The 13,459-nt window shown below is 29.6% G+C and overlaps 1 protein-coding gene across 1 annotated transcript; it reads right to left on the bottom strand.

The window, feature by feature from the left end:
* Positions 1–353: 353 nt before the first annotated feature.
* On the bottom strand, positions 354–2,527 carry LOC117921831. Its single transcript, XM_034839788.1, has 6 exons — positions 2,426–2,527; positions 1,841–2,044; positions 1,565–1,746; positions 1,325–1,433; positions 1,014–1,214; positions 354–713 (listed from the first exon to the last, which is right to left on the bottom strand). Exons 1-6 carry the CDS (start codon positions 2,525–2,527, stop codon positions 354–356), a joined length of 1,158 nt encoding a protein of 385 aa, XP_034695679.1.
* Positions 2,528–13,459: the final 10,932 nt, after the last annotated feature.

Genomic DNA, 13,459 nt, shown 5'->3' on the forward strand with positions numbered 1-13,459 from the left:
ATAATTTTTTTGAAACTGGTGCTAAATGTGACCCCTTTGACACAAATAATAGAGTGAAGGGAAAAAACCAGAACAATAATAGAAGGAAAGTGGTAAGAAAATAGAAAGCAATAACGTTATAATAGCAAAAACTGGTGCTCGCACCTTGTCTGTTGGCTACCAAACTTTCTTCTTCTAATCAACCAATGTCTCACAAAAATCTTTTACATTCTAAAGTGATGTAATTATTTTACACAATCATACTTATGTTGTAACAAATACTTATGTTGTAAGAATTATAATAGAATACACAATCATTCTCAAACTATACCATAGTACTAGATTTTTCAGTATCTTTGTCCTCAAAATTACTTTTAAGTGATACAACTGTTTTGGGGATATGTTCCAATTGATGATGCTTCTGTAATTATTTTCCTTGGATTAGCCCTTTTCCTCCTCCCAATCCAACAATAATCATAGCCTTCCTCTGGATTCACCAAAAAATAAGGTTTCCAACTCCGTTTCTGGGTTATTTTGACAGGTTTGTCAGCAGTTTCTACAAGAAGTTTCTTCCTAGTAGAACGTTGATTTAATCTATCAAAGGAATTGTAGTCTATAAAAGTGTCCTTCTTCGTCTCAGAAGCATCATTGCAGATCATTGACTTCAAAGATTCTTCCCCAGATGGACCAACTTCTCTAGGACAGACAACGTCTTCTGAGAACACTTTAGCCACCTGTTAAAAAAAAAAAATTGATTTCCTATCAAAGATGTTAAATTTAAGTTATTTCAGAAAATGTAATTGAGAATGAGTAAATACACATTGTTAAAATCTGTTGTCTTCTGCGGTAATACTTTACACCCACTAAACCTTTTATATAGCAGTCAATAAACTAACAGTAGTCAAAAGCCATCTCGTTGAACATGGCTTCTTCGCAGAAGATAGAATTAATATAGATGTACAAGTTTATGGGAAGCATAAACCTAGTCCAAATTCGTGCACTGGAAGTGAAACAAAAAACTATGAGAAACTCACCAAATGTGCCCTTGAACCACTGACATTGAGATTATATTGTCGGGTGTTAGATTCATTTTGGCAAATGGTAGCAACAGCTGGAGCATAATCACTCAAACGAGTTCCCAGGCATTTTACCACTTCCATGAGATATGGCCTAAGCTTGGCTGCACAGTTGGTTATAGCTTTCTCTCCCAACCTCCAACAAATAGGTGAAACATTCTGGAACAAACAGTAAACCATGTCAATAAATATTATAAAATTAAAATGAAAACCAAGGAATTAAATAAAATCAAGCAAAAGATGATTATTGCCTTATTATCCTTTCTCACAGTAGCTAGAATGGGACTAAGAATCTCAACCGAAACATATTCACTTTCATCCATGACCAGAGTCATAATAGTCTCCATGGCTGAAAATACTTCTTCTGGGTGGTCAGACCTTAAAATCAAGAGAGAGCATCAATTGAATGATCATGATCAGTATTTTCATTCACTAAATCCATTTTATGCATAAATAATTTAAAGCTGAAACTGGGAAGAACAACATATATATATAATTAAAGCTCTCACCTAATGACATTTAGAAAAAGTTGGAACATATCAATAATTATTCGGTCACATTCAAGGTCCAGCATGACCAGGCACCATCTGTAGGTTGCAACACTCTTAAGAATTGAAACGGCCTTGGAATAACAAGGACTCCTCATATCAGACAAGTTCTCAAATGATGCTACAGTCAGCCGGAAAATCTCCTGTGTGCCAACGAAATGAAGACAAGGAGTTATGAGCACGTACTTGAGTGTTTCTGAAACAAAAGAAAACTTCTTGATTTGGCATATTAAGTACCGTCATTTGATTATCATCATAAGGAGCATCTGGTGCCGTTATCCTTGTGATCTCACTTATGCAGGCAACAGCTGACACTTTGACATCACCATTTCCATGCTTCAAGATTTGATCTGCGACCAATGCTTCCATGAGAGTTGAAAGTGCAATCTTTGTTGACATACATGGTTGTTGTTCCACCTTTGCCAAATAAGACTCGGCCTTCTGAAAGACAGAATGAAAGAAGAGGATGAATCAATTCACAAAAACTTAATTGTTACACTCAACACAAGTGATAAGCAGAAAACATTCAAGTCATTGGAAAAGGATAACCCATAAAGCTATAATCATAATCCCACAGATAACATACCTGTACGAAACGATCTAGTAGGCAATTAATTCAACAGAAGAAAAGAAAAAAATATCAATTAATTCAATAGGATTAAAACAGGATCCACCTAGTAGGCATTTGATGGAAAATGAAAATGCATACATATGAAATGATCACTTATATATCAACAAAGAAAAATTTAAAAAAACACCATGCCACACACAAAAGTTGATTGTACCACCCACATATATGGATATATAAAGCATGAGAGTTACTTCAAGAAGACGTAAGAGTTCCTCAGCAGAAGATGGAGGGTGCAGAAGCCTATTTCCAACATCTCTTAGCTTTGCTTCAATCCCATTACTTGCAGAAGCCATCTCTATACAAATCTAAAGCCTAGAAGATATCGAAGATAATGCGAACAAAGTCTCTTATAGAGAGAACCCTAGCTTTCGGATTCTGCCCAATTTATAAATTTTTCTTTAGTTCAGAAATTTGAAGTTCGGAATCGCTGTTCCCACTTGCCAGTGTGCCTCTACGTGGCTTTGCCCTGCCAGTGATGTTATGAATAGATTGTGGGCTGGCCTTTTATGGTTTCCTGAATTTACATGCATACCCTTCCTGTTTTCACATTCCTCTTTCTTTTACATCCGACGTCCGTAGAAACTTCTTTTTCTTAATACAATTTAATATTTTTTATTTTATTTTATTTTTTAAACCTTTTAAAGATTTTAACAATAGAGTTAAATATAAAAGAGGTAAAGAGTTCGATACAAAATCAGAGGCAGAGCCATGCATTTTGGTTAGAGGGGAGCAAGGTTGTCAAGGTTCAAATATGGACAATGAGTATGATTCGGTTTGGAAAGTTTCGTCACAAACAATTTTTAAAAATTATTCTTTGAAATTTAATAAAACAAAAGTTTATTTAGGATTCTAAAATATTTTTAATCGTTTGTAAATACGTTTTAAAAATAATTTTTACATATAGTGTTTTATTTTTAATTATTTTATATGGTTATTTTTTTAAACAAACCTAAAAAAACAAATGAAAATAATCCAAAACCACTAAAATTGGTCTTTGAAATACATGTTTTTTTTAATGTTAAATATATTTTCCTATATCTTTGTTTATTTTTAAGAATAAAAAATTATTTTAAAAAATTGTAACTAAACAAAATCTAAGTGTAAAAATCAACTAAAAGTAATGAGATTTTTTTCCTTAAAATTTTCTATGATGTGATAAGATTAGAATATAACACTATTAGTAAAGTAAAATTTTAAAGCTAAATATAAATTCTCATAGTGTGAATAATTAAATAACACACAATCTAGTATAATTATTTGATTTATTTCTAAATTAGATATTATTTAATTAATTCTCAAAATAAATAAAAAATCAAACTCAAAATTGAAAAGCACATACAATTTAAAATAATTATTTAATAAATACTGAATACAAAATTATCAAAAATTTAATATTATTAGAAAAGTTATAATAAAGTTTAAAATTTATGAAAGAATGACAAATAAATAAGATGTTGTATGCATGACAAAAATTAAATTAAATTTTAAATTTTCAAAATTAAATTTATCTTTTTGGAGTAAAAAGTTTCTATTTCATTTTTTTACTATTTGAAAATTTTTAATTATATATATGAGATTTTTTTGGAAAAAAAATAAAAATAAAAAATTAAGGGGAACATGTGCCCAGCTCCCATTGGCTCCACAATGTACAAAATGTATATGATTAAACAAAAGAGAAAGAAATTAATTTGTAGCAACAATTAATATTTTATTCTTACATGTTTAGTTTTAATTAATTATATTTTTAATATTTTTTATTATTAAAAGAAGTTTTTATTCATTTTTCATGGAAATAGATAAGAAGATGAATGCTTTGAAAAACAACTAAGATTTGGTGTAATGATATGCAGGTGTAAAATTATTGTTAACCACTTCAGCATGGGAAGATTTTTCTACTGGAAGTGATATGTGCCCTACATTTCAATTATTTGTTATTTAATTTTTAAATTTTTAATTTTTCATATTAAGAGTTTGTGTTTGATTTTAACCATGGGAAATAGTATGTCTAAATAGGATACTTTTAATAATAGATAATAAAACTAATCAAGTTCTCATTGATCACTTAAATAATAAAATCCCTATAAAATAATACTGGTGAAACCAAGAGAAATCATTATGTTAACGAGGATATTGATTATCATCAAGTGAATAGTTTATTAATTTATTAATAAATAAATATTTATTAATTTATATAGAATACTATGTTTAATCAACTATTTGCTACTTATACATGTATTCCTTATAAATCAATGGATAAAACAAGCCTCATAAACTCAAGAAAAAAAAAGATATAATTATTAATTGTAGAAGACAAAAAGGTTCTTAAAAGAAAAATGTGTCAAAACTTAATATCTTAAAGATAAAGAGGTTTCAAACATGTGATGATTCTAATAAATGATTGAATTAAGACAAATGGAAGTCGTAAAAACTTACTTAATATAATATTATGAGGTTGGTAACTAAAACAATATTGATTATTTGTAAAAATAAAATAAATTATAAAAAATTATGAAAATCACATTAAATTTTGGATAAAAAATTTCAATAATACAATTCAAACTAGTGTATTTTTAATAAAATAAGGTATACATGTTTACAATTTTGAATTATGTCACCAATTAAATACTAAGAAAATAGTTATTTTTTTTATAATTATAATAAAATTTTAAAATATAATTACAAAATATTTTCTAAAGTAGGAAGACTAAGGTTTGGCATTGTTGTTTTAGTATTACCAAATATATTGCCAATACCCAACTTTAAACTATAAATAAATAAATAAATAATAAAATTAAATATCTAATATTTGTACCTTTTTCACACTAGCTTCATGTGTTGCATTTGTCATTCATTAAAAGCAAACCTATATTAGAAAACATAAAATCATGAAAATCCAACTTCACACTATAAATCAACAAGCAAATACTAATAAAATATTAAATAAATAAGTAAGAAATATACCTTTTTTCCGACTCCGCTCATTCCATTGCATTTGCATCCCATAAAAAACCAAACCTAAATTATAAACAAAAACATGAGAATATTAGCTTAACTAGAATCATAAAGATTTCCTACTTGATATATAATTAAAATATATTAATATAGATGATGGTCACTAAAATTATTGAAAGGAAAACATTCAAGCTTAACCAATGACACTAAAATATCTTTTTATGAATTTATACATATATTAATCTAACATATGGTTCCCTCTTCAAACATTTCAATAATTGAAATAACTCAACTTCTTCTAACTAAGACCTTAGTTTTGTCTCACAAATACTAAGAGTCTAGATATGATTCTTTTTTATATTCATCTTATCATGCAATCTATTCATAAATACATATAGTGACGAAAAAAAATAAGGAATTTGAAAAATAATCATACTAAGAAAAAAAGACATTGTCCATTAAAATTTTAATTTTTCAAAAGATAAAAGGATAAAAAATTTATTATTATTATTAAATGTGATTGACAAAAGAAAAATATGAATGTGTCATGCTTGAGTGCTTGCAATTTAGTGTGTCTAGTCATCTGCAAGATCCAATAATCACTTTCTTGTAATAGTAGCACTTCAAATCACAAAAGATGGTCAATCAAACAATGTTTTGTACTCTATACAAAAGTTTAGATGCTTTGGAACGACACATTTGCAACTCACATTTGAATTGGAATGGAATGCCACACTAGGGAAAAACTTAAAATGGAACATCACACTTGGTTGGAATGGAATACCACACTTGAAAATGGCTTAGAAAAAAATGAGAGATAGATGATTGATGCAATGACGAAATATAATGGAGGGGCACCCTTTTTATAGATGTGGATGTACCCCCTAAAGGTGTGCCTTAAGGAAAAGATAACACTTCATGCTGATGAGCATTTCAATTAAGCCTATAAGCCTGTGAGTTTAAGTCAAGCCCAAATCCACACCCATATGGTTATGTCCACTTGTATATGAGCTCATTGAAGCCCATGTGTCTTTTAAACAAATGCTTATAAAGTCCTCTTCTAGCTATTGACCTTCATATGTGTGACTACTTTCTTCCACTACATTTTCCATGAATATATAAGTCACTTTGAGCTCATTTCTTATGCACCCATAACTAGTTTTAGATGTCAATATATTACATTCATCTACTTATGGAGATGAATTAATGCATTCCAATTTGATCCCACCTTAAACTTTTCATGGGGCTCGCTCAAATTTTAGTTCAAAGTTATCCTTTTATCGGTATTTAAAAAGCATTTTTCCAACAATCCCTCACATGAAAGGAAATTTACTTGTTATATGCAAATGACATGTTGATGCTTGAGAAAGTATTTTTTAGACATAAGTTGCATTGGGATATAAGTAGCTTGTGGCTTTGGAATTTCTTTAGTAAAATACCATTGGATTTACTAGCTAATCATCGAATAACGTGATGTCTTGAGCATTTTAACTTTTATATAAACCAAGATAATAGTATTCACACAACTCCTTCTCAAACATCATTGATTCTAACAATTATATGTCTTTTAGCCTCAAACAACTTCTATTTCTTATGAGTGTTCTAGAGAATTTCAACCTTAAATAGTATCAATTAATAGCAAGACTATCATACTCCACATGATTTTTTAAATAGGATTCCTTATAATCAAAGCTTAGTCTAATTTACAACACAGGCAAAACTATTTCATCATAGGAATAGGTATGAAAGATAATATCTCTAATGCTTTGATTTATTCATAACTAAGTTGTCCCTTTAAGCCTAAATCCCAATACATTTGGTAAGTTAGTTTGGTTTACTATTATGAATAAATTTTAGTCATAGGCTTTAATTTCATTCCTCTTGATGAGCAATTAACTTATTCCCTTGATAAACTTAAGTGGATCCACAAGATTTTCATTTGAAAGTAGTTATTCCACAGTATTGTGTTTTCGACATATATGATGAGATTTACCATTATACATGTCAGTTTGTGCCCTTTCAATTGATTATCACAACATATGCTTATGTTGAGCATAGGTTTTTAGCTTGCATTGTATGCCCTCTTGGAAATTACAAAGTCATTATGCTTCTTTTAAACCTAGTTTGTCTAATGTTAAAAATTCGGATCCCCTGGTGGATCTAATAATATACATTTGTTTTAAGAACTTCCATAATATCCATTTTCTTTTCATTATGAATACATAACCACTAATAGATTCAAAGTCCTTTCTACTAGATATCTCATTTTCATGATTAAACCCCTTTAGGGTTAGAGACCACTATTTTAACTAAATACCCCAATACTTTCAAGAACTTAAAGAAATATTTTTATCATTTCCATAACTTATATTATATATATCTTTATCCAAGCTATAATTTTGAAAGAAAAAAAAATCACTCAACACTATCTTTTCTACATGTATTCCTTACATAATGTATTGTAACTCTTGGACTTCACTCATGACTATCTTGCTGCCTATAATTTTGTAATCATAAACTTGGTTGACTATGAAATTCTTCAAGCAAGTACAAAGAAGGAGAATGATTCCAAGCTTCCATAGTGCATGTACTTGCATATTAATTTCTCCTCCCTTGAAACAGGGACATCCTTTTGTAAGACCCAAGCAAGCTTTAAAGTTGTGAAGTAGAATAACATTTTTGTTGTCACCTCTTGAATTGTATAATAAGGAAATTCTCTAGCTTAAATAAGAATTTTTCGTGCGAATTATTGAAAAATATGTGCACTAACAATTGTGGAAACTAAATAAATAAAGCAAATAGAAATGAAAAATAAAAAAATGAGATTACGAGGCTAGAGTTTGACTGTATCCTTAAGGTGAATTTACCTCATTCAAGTGCTTATGGTTTAGTGACAATCATATCCTAGGATACAATGATCACATTCTTGTGATAGTAGTACATTAAATCATAAGAGCAAAATGATGAATCAAATAATATTTTGTACTCTCTACATAAGCATAGATTATTAAAGTGGGCATAAGATTAGAGAAACTTTGTCACTAACTTCTAATCAATGCTATAATTCATAATTATTTGGTGGTGTTAGCCTACATATAGAAGGGTTTTGACCACAAGGAGAAAAACACTTCAATATATATATATATATATATATATGATAGGCACTAAAAAAAATTGGAATTACATATGTATTGAGTTCCTAAGTAAATAGAATTTTTATATAAAAAACAAAATGGAAACTTAATTTTCACCCTTTGGGCAAATGTGGTATCGATTTTTCCAAATGTATCTACAAGATTAGGAAGTAGGCTCAATAGAGTAGTTATTATCTAGTTTTATGAGAATGGGTTTCAATAGTTTTGAAAATTATCTTTCCTTTCTTTTAATAATTATTGGCTTATTATTCATCCAAATATCATATATTGAAAAATTGAAGAATTTACATCCACTGCTCAAAACGCAAAGGCAATTGATTCACCAGTAAGGACTTAAAATCTTACAATTTTCAAAGCTCATAAATGTTATATTATATGATCACGAGTAATTTATCAAATACTAAAAAAAACAGAACTTAATCTAAAAAACAAATTTAAAATTCAAACAAAAATGAGGAATACCTTAGTAAGAGAGACATCAAACCAGAGCTTGTTGGAGAGGACATGCGCAACTTTGCCAAAGAGTCTACACATTGCTTGTAGAGGACGAAGAAAAAGATGAGGGATTCACATACATCAATTTAGACAGAGAAATTGAGAGATTGAGGAGAATGCGTAGTGATAGATGAATCGAGAGGGTTTAATCGCTAAACAATAAAGAAAGAAGGTGAATAATGGGATTGATTGAGATTGTGAAAAAAAAAAAAAAAAACTATTTCTTTGATTTTCTTAAGACCCAAATAGAGAATTAGGGTTTTTGATTCTCAAAGATTCTGAGGCTAAGTTGGTTGAAACAATAGCCAAAAGTTTCATTATTTGCAGACACATTATAAAGATTCATTCTTTATAAAGCAAAACATAAAAAGTATATAATTATATTTGATTGTTAAGAAATCTTTTTGTGTTTTTCTAAAAAAATTACTTAATTATATTTCTTTCATTTTATCTCATCACATTTACTTTTGTCAATATAGAAATTTTTGTCAAGTGTTTCTTAAAATATTTCTACTATAAATGGAATTAGTGTCTCTATTTTCTTGATAATAGATGTTATTGAACAATTAGAGTTAAAAAAAATTACATATTTTAAACATGTTGATTAATTTTAAGTCTTTTGGAAAAATATGAAAGAAAAAGAAAAAAAATAAGATATATTTTCAGAAACCAAATTTAATTTTATTAATATTAAAAATATTTTATTAGATTTGAAAAAATTCATATTCAAATATTTCAAAGATAAAATATTCTAATGTTGATTATATATTACTATATTTAGAGGAAGAAGAAAAAAATTATTACTTTTATTATTTTATTACCATGTCCAATGAAAGAACACGACTTTAGGCTAAGCAAAGTTAATAAAATAGCATAAAACTATTATCAATTTGCATTATTTGGTTTGCCAAATTTTGAATCTAAGTTTATCAAATGAAGTATGATTGTTGTTTGGGTACTCATTCAAAAATTTGATTATGTAATATTTCAAATATAATGTAACTAATAATTTAATTATTACATATCCCTTATTTATAGATAATCATATTTACATAAATTGAAACTACTAATAACAAACCTATGGAAACCTTTAGAAATTAATTAATTTTTCAAATTTAGAAACAAAAATCTTCATCCCAAATTAATAGATATTCTAATTGAATTATAGCAACCAAATCTTTTTTATTTTTTATTTTTAAGTTCTTAAACTTAAAATATACTTTCCAACACTTATTAAAACTAGCACATATATATGCATAAATGTGCAAAAATTTCAATGTTTGTCATATAGATATGTTTTTTGTATTTGCTATAACTGAGAGTGGGGGTATTAACAGAATCCATCTATTTGTTGTCAAAAATTATCATTTTGATTCATCACAAGACAAATCTACTATTTGCATTCATGTGATTGCTTTTAGTATGTATTTGCCATTACCTAGTAACAATGTAATCAACTGAATTTTTGGCTTTAGCTGAAATTATACCAAGTGAATAAAAGCCCTCAATCAAAACGAACCAACATTTGCAAAATGGAACATATAAGTTCAATTTTATAGGCTCATTATTATCTCCCATAGCATGCTCATTACATACATAAGGAAAGAAGAAATCCATAATTAAAGCCCTCACCCTAATGATACTTATGAAATGTTGGAACATATCAATAACCATTTTGTCCCACTGAAAGTCTAGCATCAATTGTGATCTCAAATGGAGTAATACTCGATTGAAAATTTTCAATGTGCTAATGAGTGAAGACAACAAGTTATGAGCATATGAATATGTAATTTTCGCATGTCAACATAAGAGTTTTAAACTAAAAATAATAACTACTTGATTTGGATTATTTGTTCAATTATAAGAATGCATTCAAGAGGTTCTAGGTACCTTCAATCTGATTGTCATTGTAAGGAGCATCTGATATTGTTATCATTGTGATCTCACTCATGGAGGAGTGCATGAATTACAAATTCTTGAGTTCCTCGTTGGTGAAAATGATTGATGACAAGTGAGTCAATATTGTCTAGAGAGCCATAATAGTTCCAGGCACTCACACATTATACTAACTAGGTTGTGACCTCTCTCTTTTCAGTTGTCAATGGTTTGTAGCTCCAAGCAAGGACCATACTGTTCTTCAGTGTGGGAAGTTATGGTTCATTTCCTATTTATAGGCTTTGAGGAAGTTGGAATCTTGGTTCTAGTCCTCTGCCACAACAAAATGGACTCCAACAATTCTCTCTCTTAAGTCATTACGTTTTAGCCATCAAGTGAGTTCTTTAATTTCAGCATCAGAATGGAATATTCAATCCCCTTGAACTTAAAATCTTCTCACCACCACATGGAAACGAATCCCTTGGAGTGAAATTGTTATCCAATTAAGTCTCCATGCTCTTTTGCTTTTCTTCTACACCATCATCATACTCCCATCAATGACTGCTTATGTAGATATACCCAGGCTCGAGGAAAACCAATCTTAGAATCATTTCCCAAAAAATTCTTCCTACTTCACAATTGAATCCTACGAGACAAAAATCCTATTCTTTAAGGAACCTGCCTTCATGTTGTAGGCTAGTGATTCATTTAGAACGGGTTGTTCCACCCCATCAAGTTTTTTTCCCAAAAAAAAAACCTTCTAGCTTCAAAAGTTGTGACTCTAAACTATCAATTGAATCCTACAAAATAGAAATCCTTTTCTTTAGGGAACCTACCTTTAGATTGTAGGTTAGTGATTCATTCAGAATAGGTTAAACAATGTCATTATCTTGATGAGATGTCATGCTTTCGGAGTTCACATGCATATAAATCTTAGCAACTATATAATTTATCTAAAATCACACTATGTAAGCCTTCAAAATTTCTAGAAGAAAAAGCATAAGACAATAGATCATTGATATGTAGGTCCTCTTCCTAAATATGGAGGTCCTCTCTCATCACAATGATCATACACTAACATACAATCTTCATCCTCCGAAAATACTTAAGTATACACTTGATTGTCATCCAATGCTCCATATCTGGATTGGACTAATATCTACTCACCATCCCTACAGCAAAGTAAATATTTAGTCTAGTACATAGATTTGCATACATAAGGCTACCCACAATTGAAGCATAAGGTACTATCTTTATATGATCTTTCTCCTCAGTTGTCTTAGGACATTGATCTTAAGAAAGAGAAATTCCATGTATAAAGGATAGCATACCCTTCTTAGAGCCATGCATTACATACTTGACTAAAAGCTTGTCAATGTAGGTTGCTTGAGACAATGTAATCTTCATATTCTTCCAATGTTGAAGGGCTTTAATCCCAAGAATATATTGCACCCCACCCAAATCTTTCATTTGGAATTGAGTAGATAACTGGATCTCAATTGATAACAATAACTCTACATCATCCCAATGAGTCGAATGTCATCAACATACAAGACCAAAAACACTACCAGGCTTCCTTACGTCTTTTTGTACACATACACTAGGCTCGTCCTTGTTTTGATCAAAATCAAAAGTCTTGATAACCTGATCATAACTCTTAGTTCCATGAGCAAGATGTTTGTTTTAATCCATATATAAATGGATTTATGCAACTTGCACACAAGGTGATCTTAGCTCTCTGCTAAGAATTCATCCAATTGCATCATATAGATGTTTTTTTTAAGATCACCATTCAAGAGCATTGTCTTGACATCCATTTACCATATCTCATAATCGAGACGCATCACAATGGATAAGAGTATTCTGATAGATTTGAGCATGGCTACTAGTGAGACGATCTCCTCATAGTCGAAATTAGGTTAATAACCCTTCACTACTAGCTTAACTTTATATATTCCAACCTTTCCATCTACCCCTCTTTTCCTTTTGTAGACCCACTTGCACCTAAGAGTTTTATCCCTTTAGGTGCTTGTACAAGATTCCAGACTTTGATAGAATACATAGATTCTAATTTTGCCTCTATAGCTCCTATAGCATCATCATTGCTCATTACTTCATCATAATAAATGGGATTGATTTCATGTTCTTTTAGAATTACCTCAAAAGACTCTCCCAAGTACATAAAACCTATTTGGTTGTATAACAACTCTCCCACTACAATGAGGCACTGATGTACCAGAACTATAATGGTAGGTGTAGTAACCTCTAGACCCATTGTCCCATGTGCTAATGTGAGAGTGTCTTCAAGTACCCTCCAATCTATATCACATTTTGCCTTGTCACTCATCATATAGTCCTTTTCCAAAAATCTTGACATTTGTACTAACAAATACTTTTGGGTCGATCTGACTATAAAAGTAAGGCCCTCTTATTCCTTTAGATAGCCTACAAACCAACATACCCTAAACCTTATGCAACCACAAACTGAAATACCTTTTGTGAATAATTTTTGTTATTCACAAAATAACCTTCAAAATAAAAGCAATGATATAAGAAAATATAAGAAAATTTTTGAAATCCAAAAAGCTCTAAAATTAAGTTCAACCATATGCAACCACTGTTTTTATCTCATAGCCCATTCAATTTCCAAAGAAAATAAAAATAATAATTTTTTGCAAAGTCTATATTTGAAAACGATATCAGTAACACCAAAATCATAAAAATTGATCACAAATGAATTTAATATAA

This window comes from Vitis riparia, chromosome 9, assembly GCF_004353265.1.
Source record: "Vitis riparia cultivar Riparia Gloire de Montpellier isolate 1030 chromosome 9, EGFV_Vit.rip_1.0, whole genome shotgun sequence".
Taxonomy (NCBI): domain Eukaryota; kingdom Viridiplantae; phylum Streptophyta; class Magnoliopsida; order Vitales; family Vitaceae; genus Vitis; species Vitis riparia.

Coding starts and splice junctions, on each gene's coding strand:
- LOC117921831 (XM_034839788.1), bottom strand. CDS start 2,527: ATGGCTTCTGCAAGTAATGGGATTGAAGCAAAGCTAAGAGATGTTGGA. Junction 1,215..1,324: donor TTAGTCCCATTCTAGCTACT/GTGAGAAAGGAT, acceptor TGTTTGTTCCAG/AATGTTTCACCTATTTGTTG. Junction 714..1,013: donor GTGGTTCAAGGGCACATTTG/GTGAGTTTCTCA, acceptor TTTTTTTAACAG/GTGGCTAAAGTGTTCTCAGA.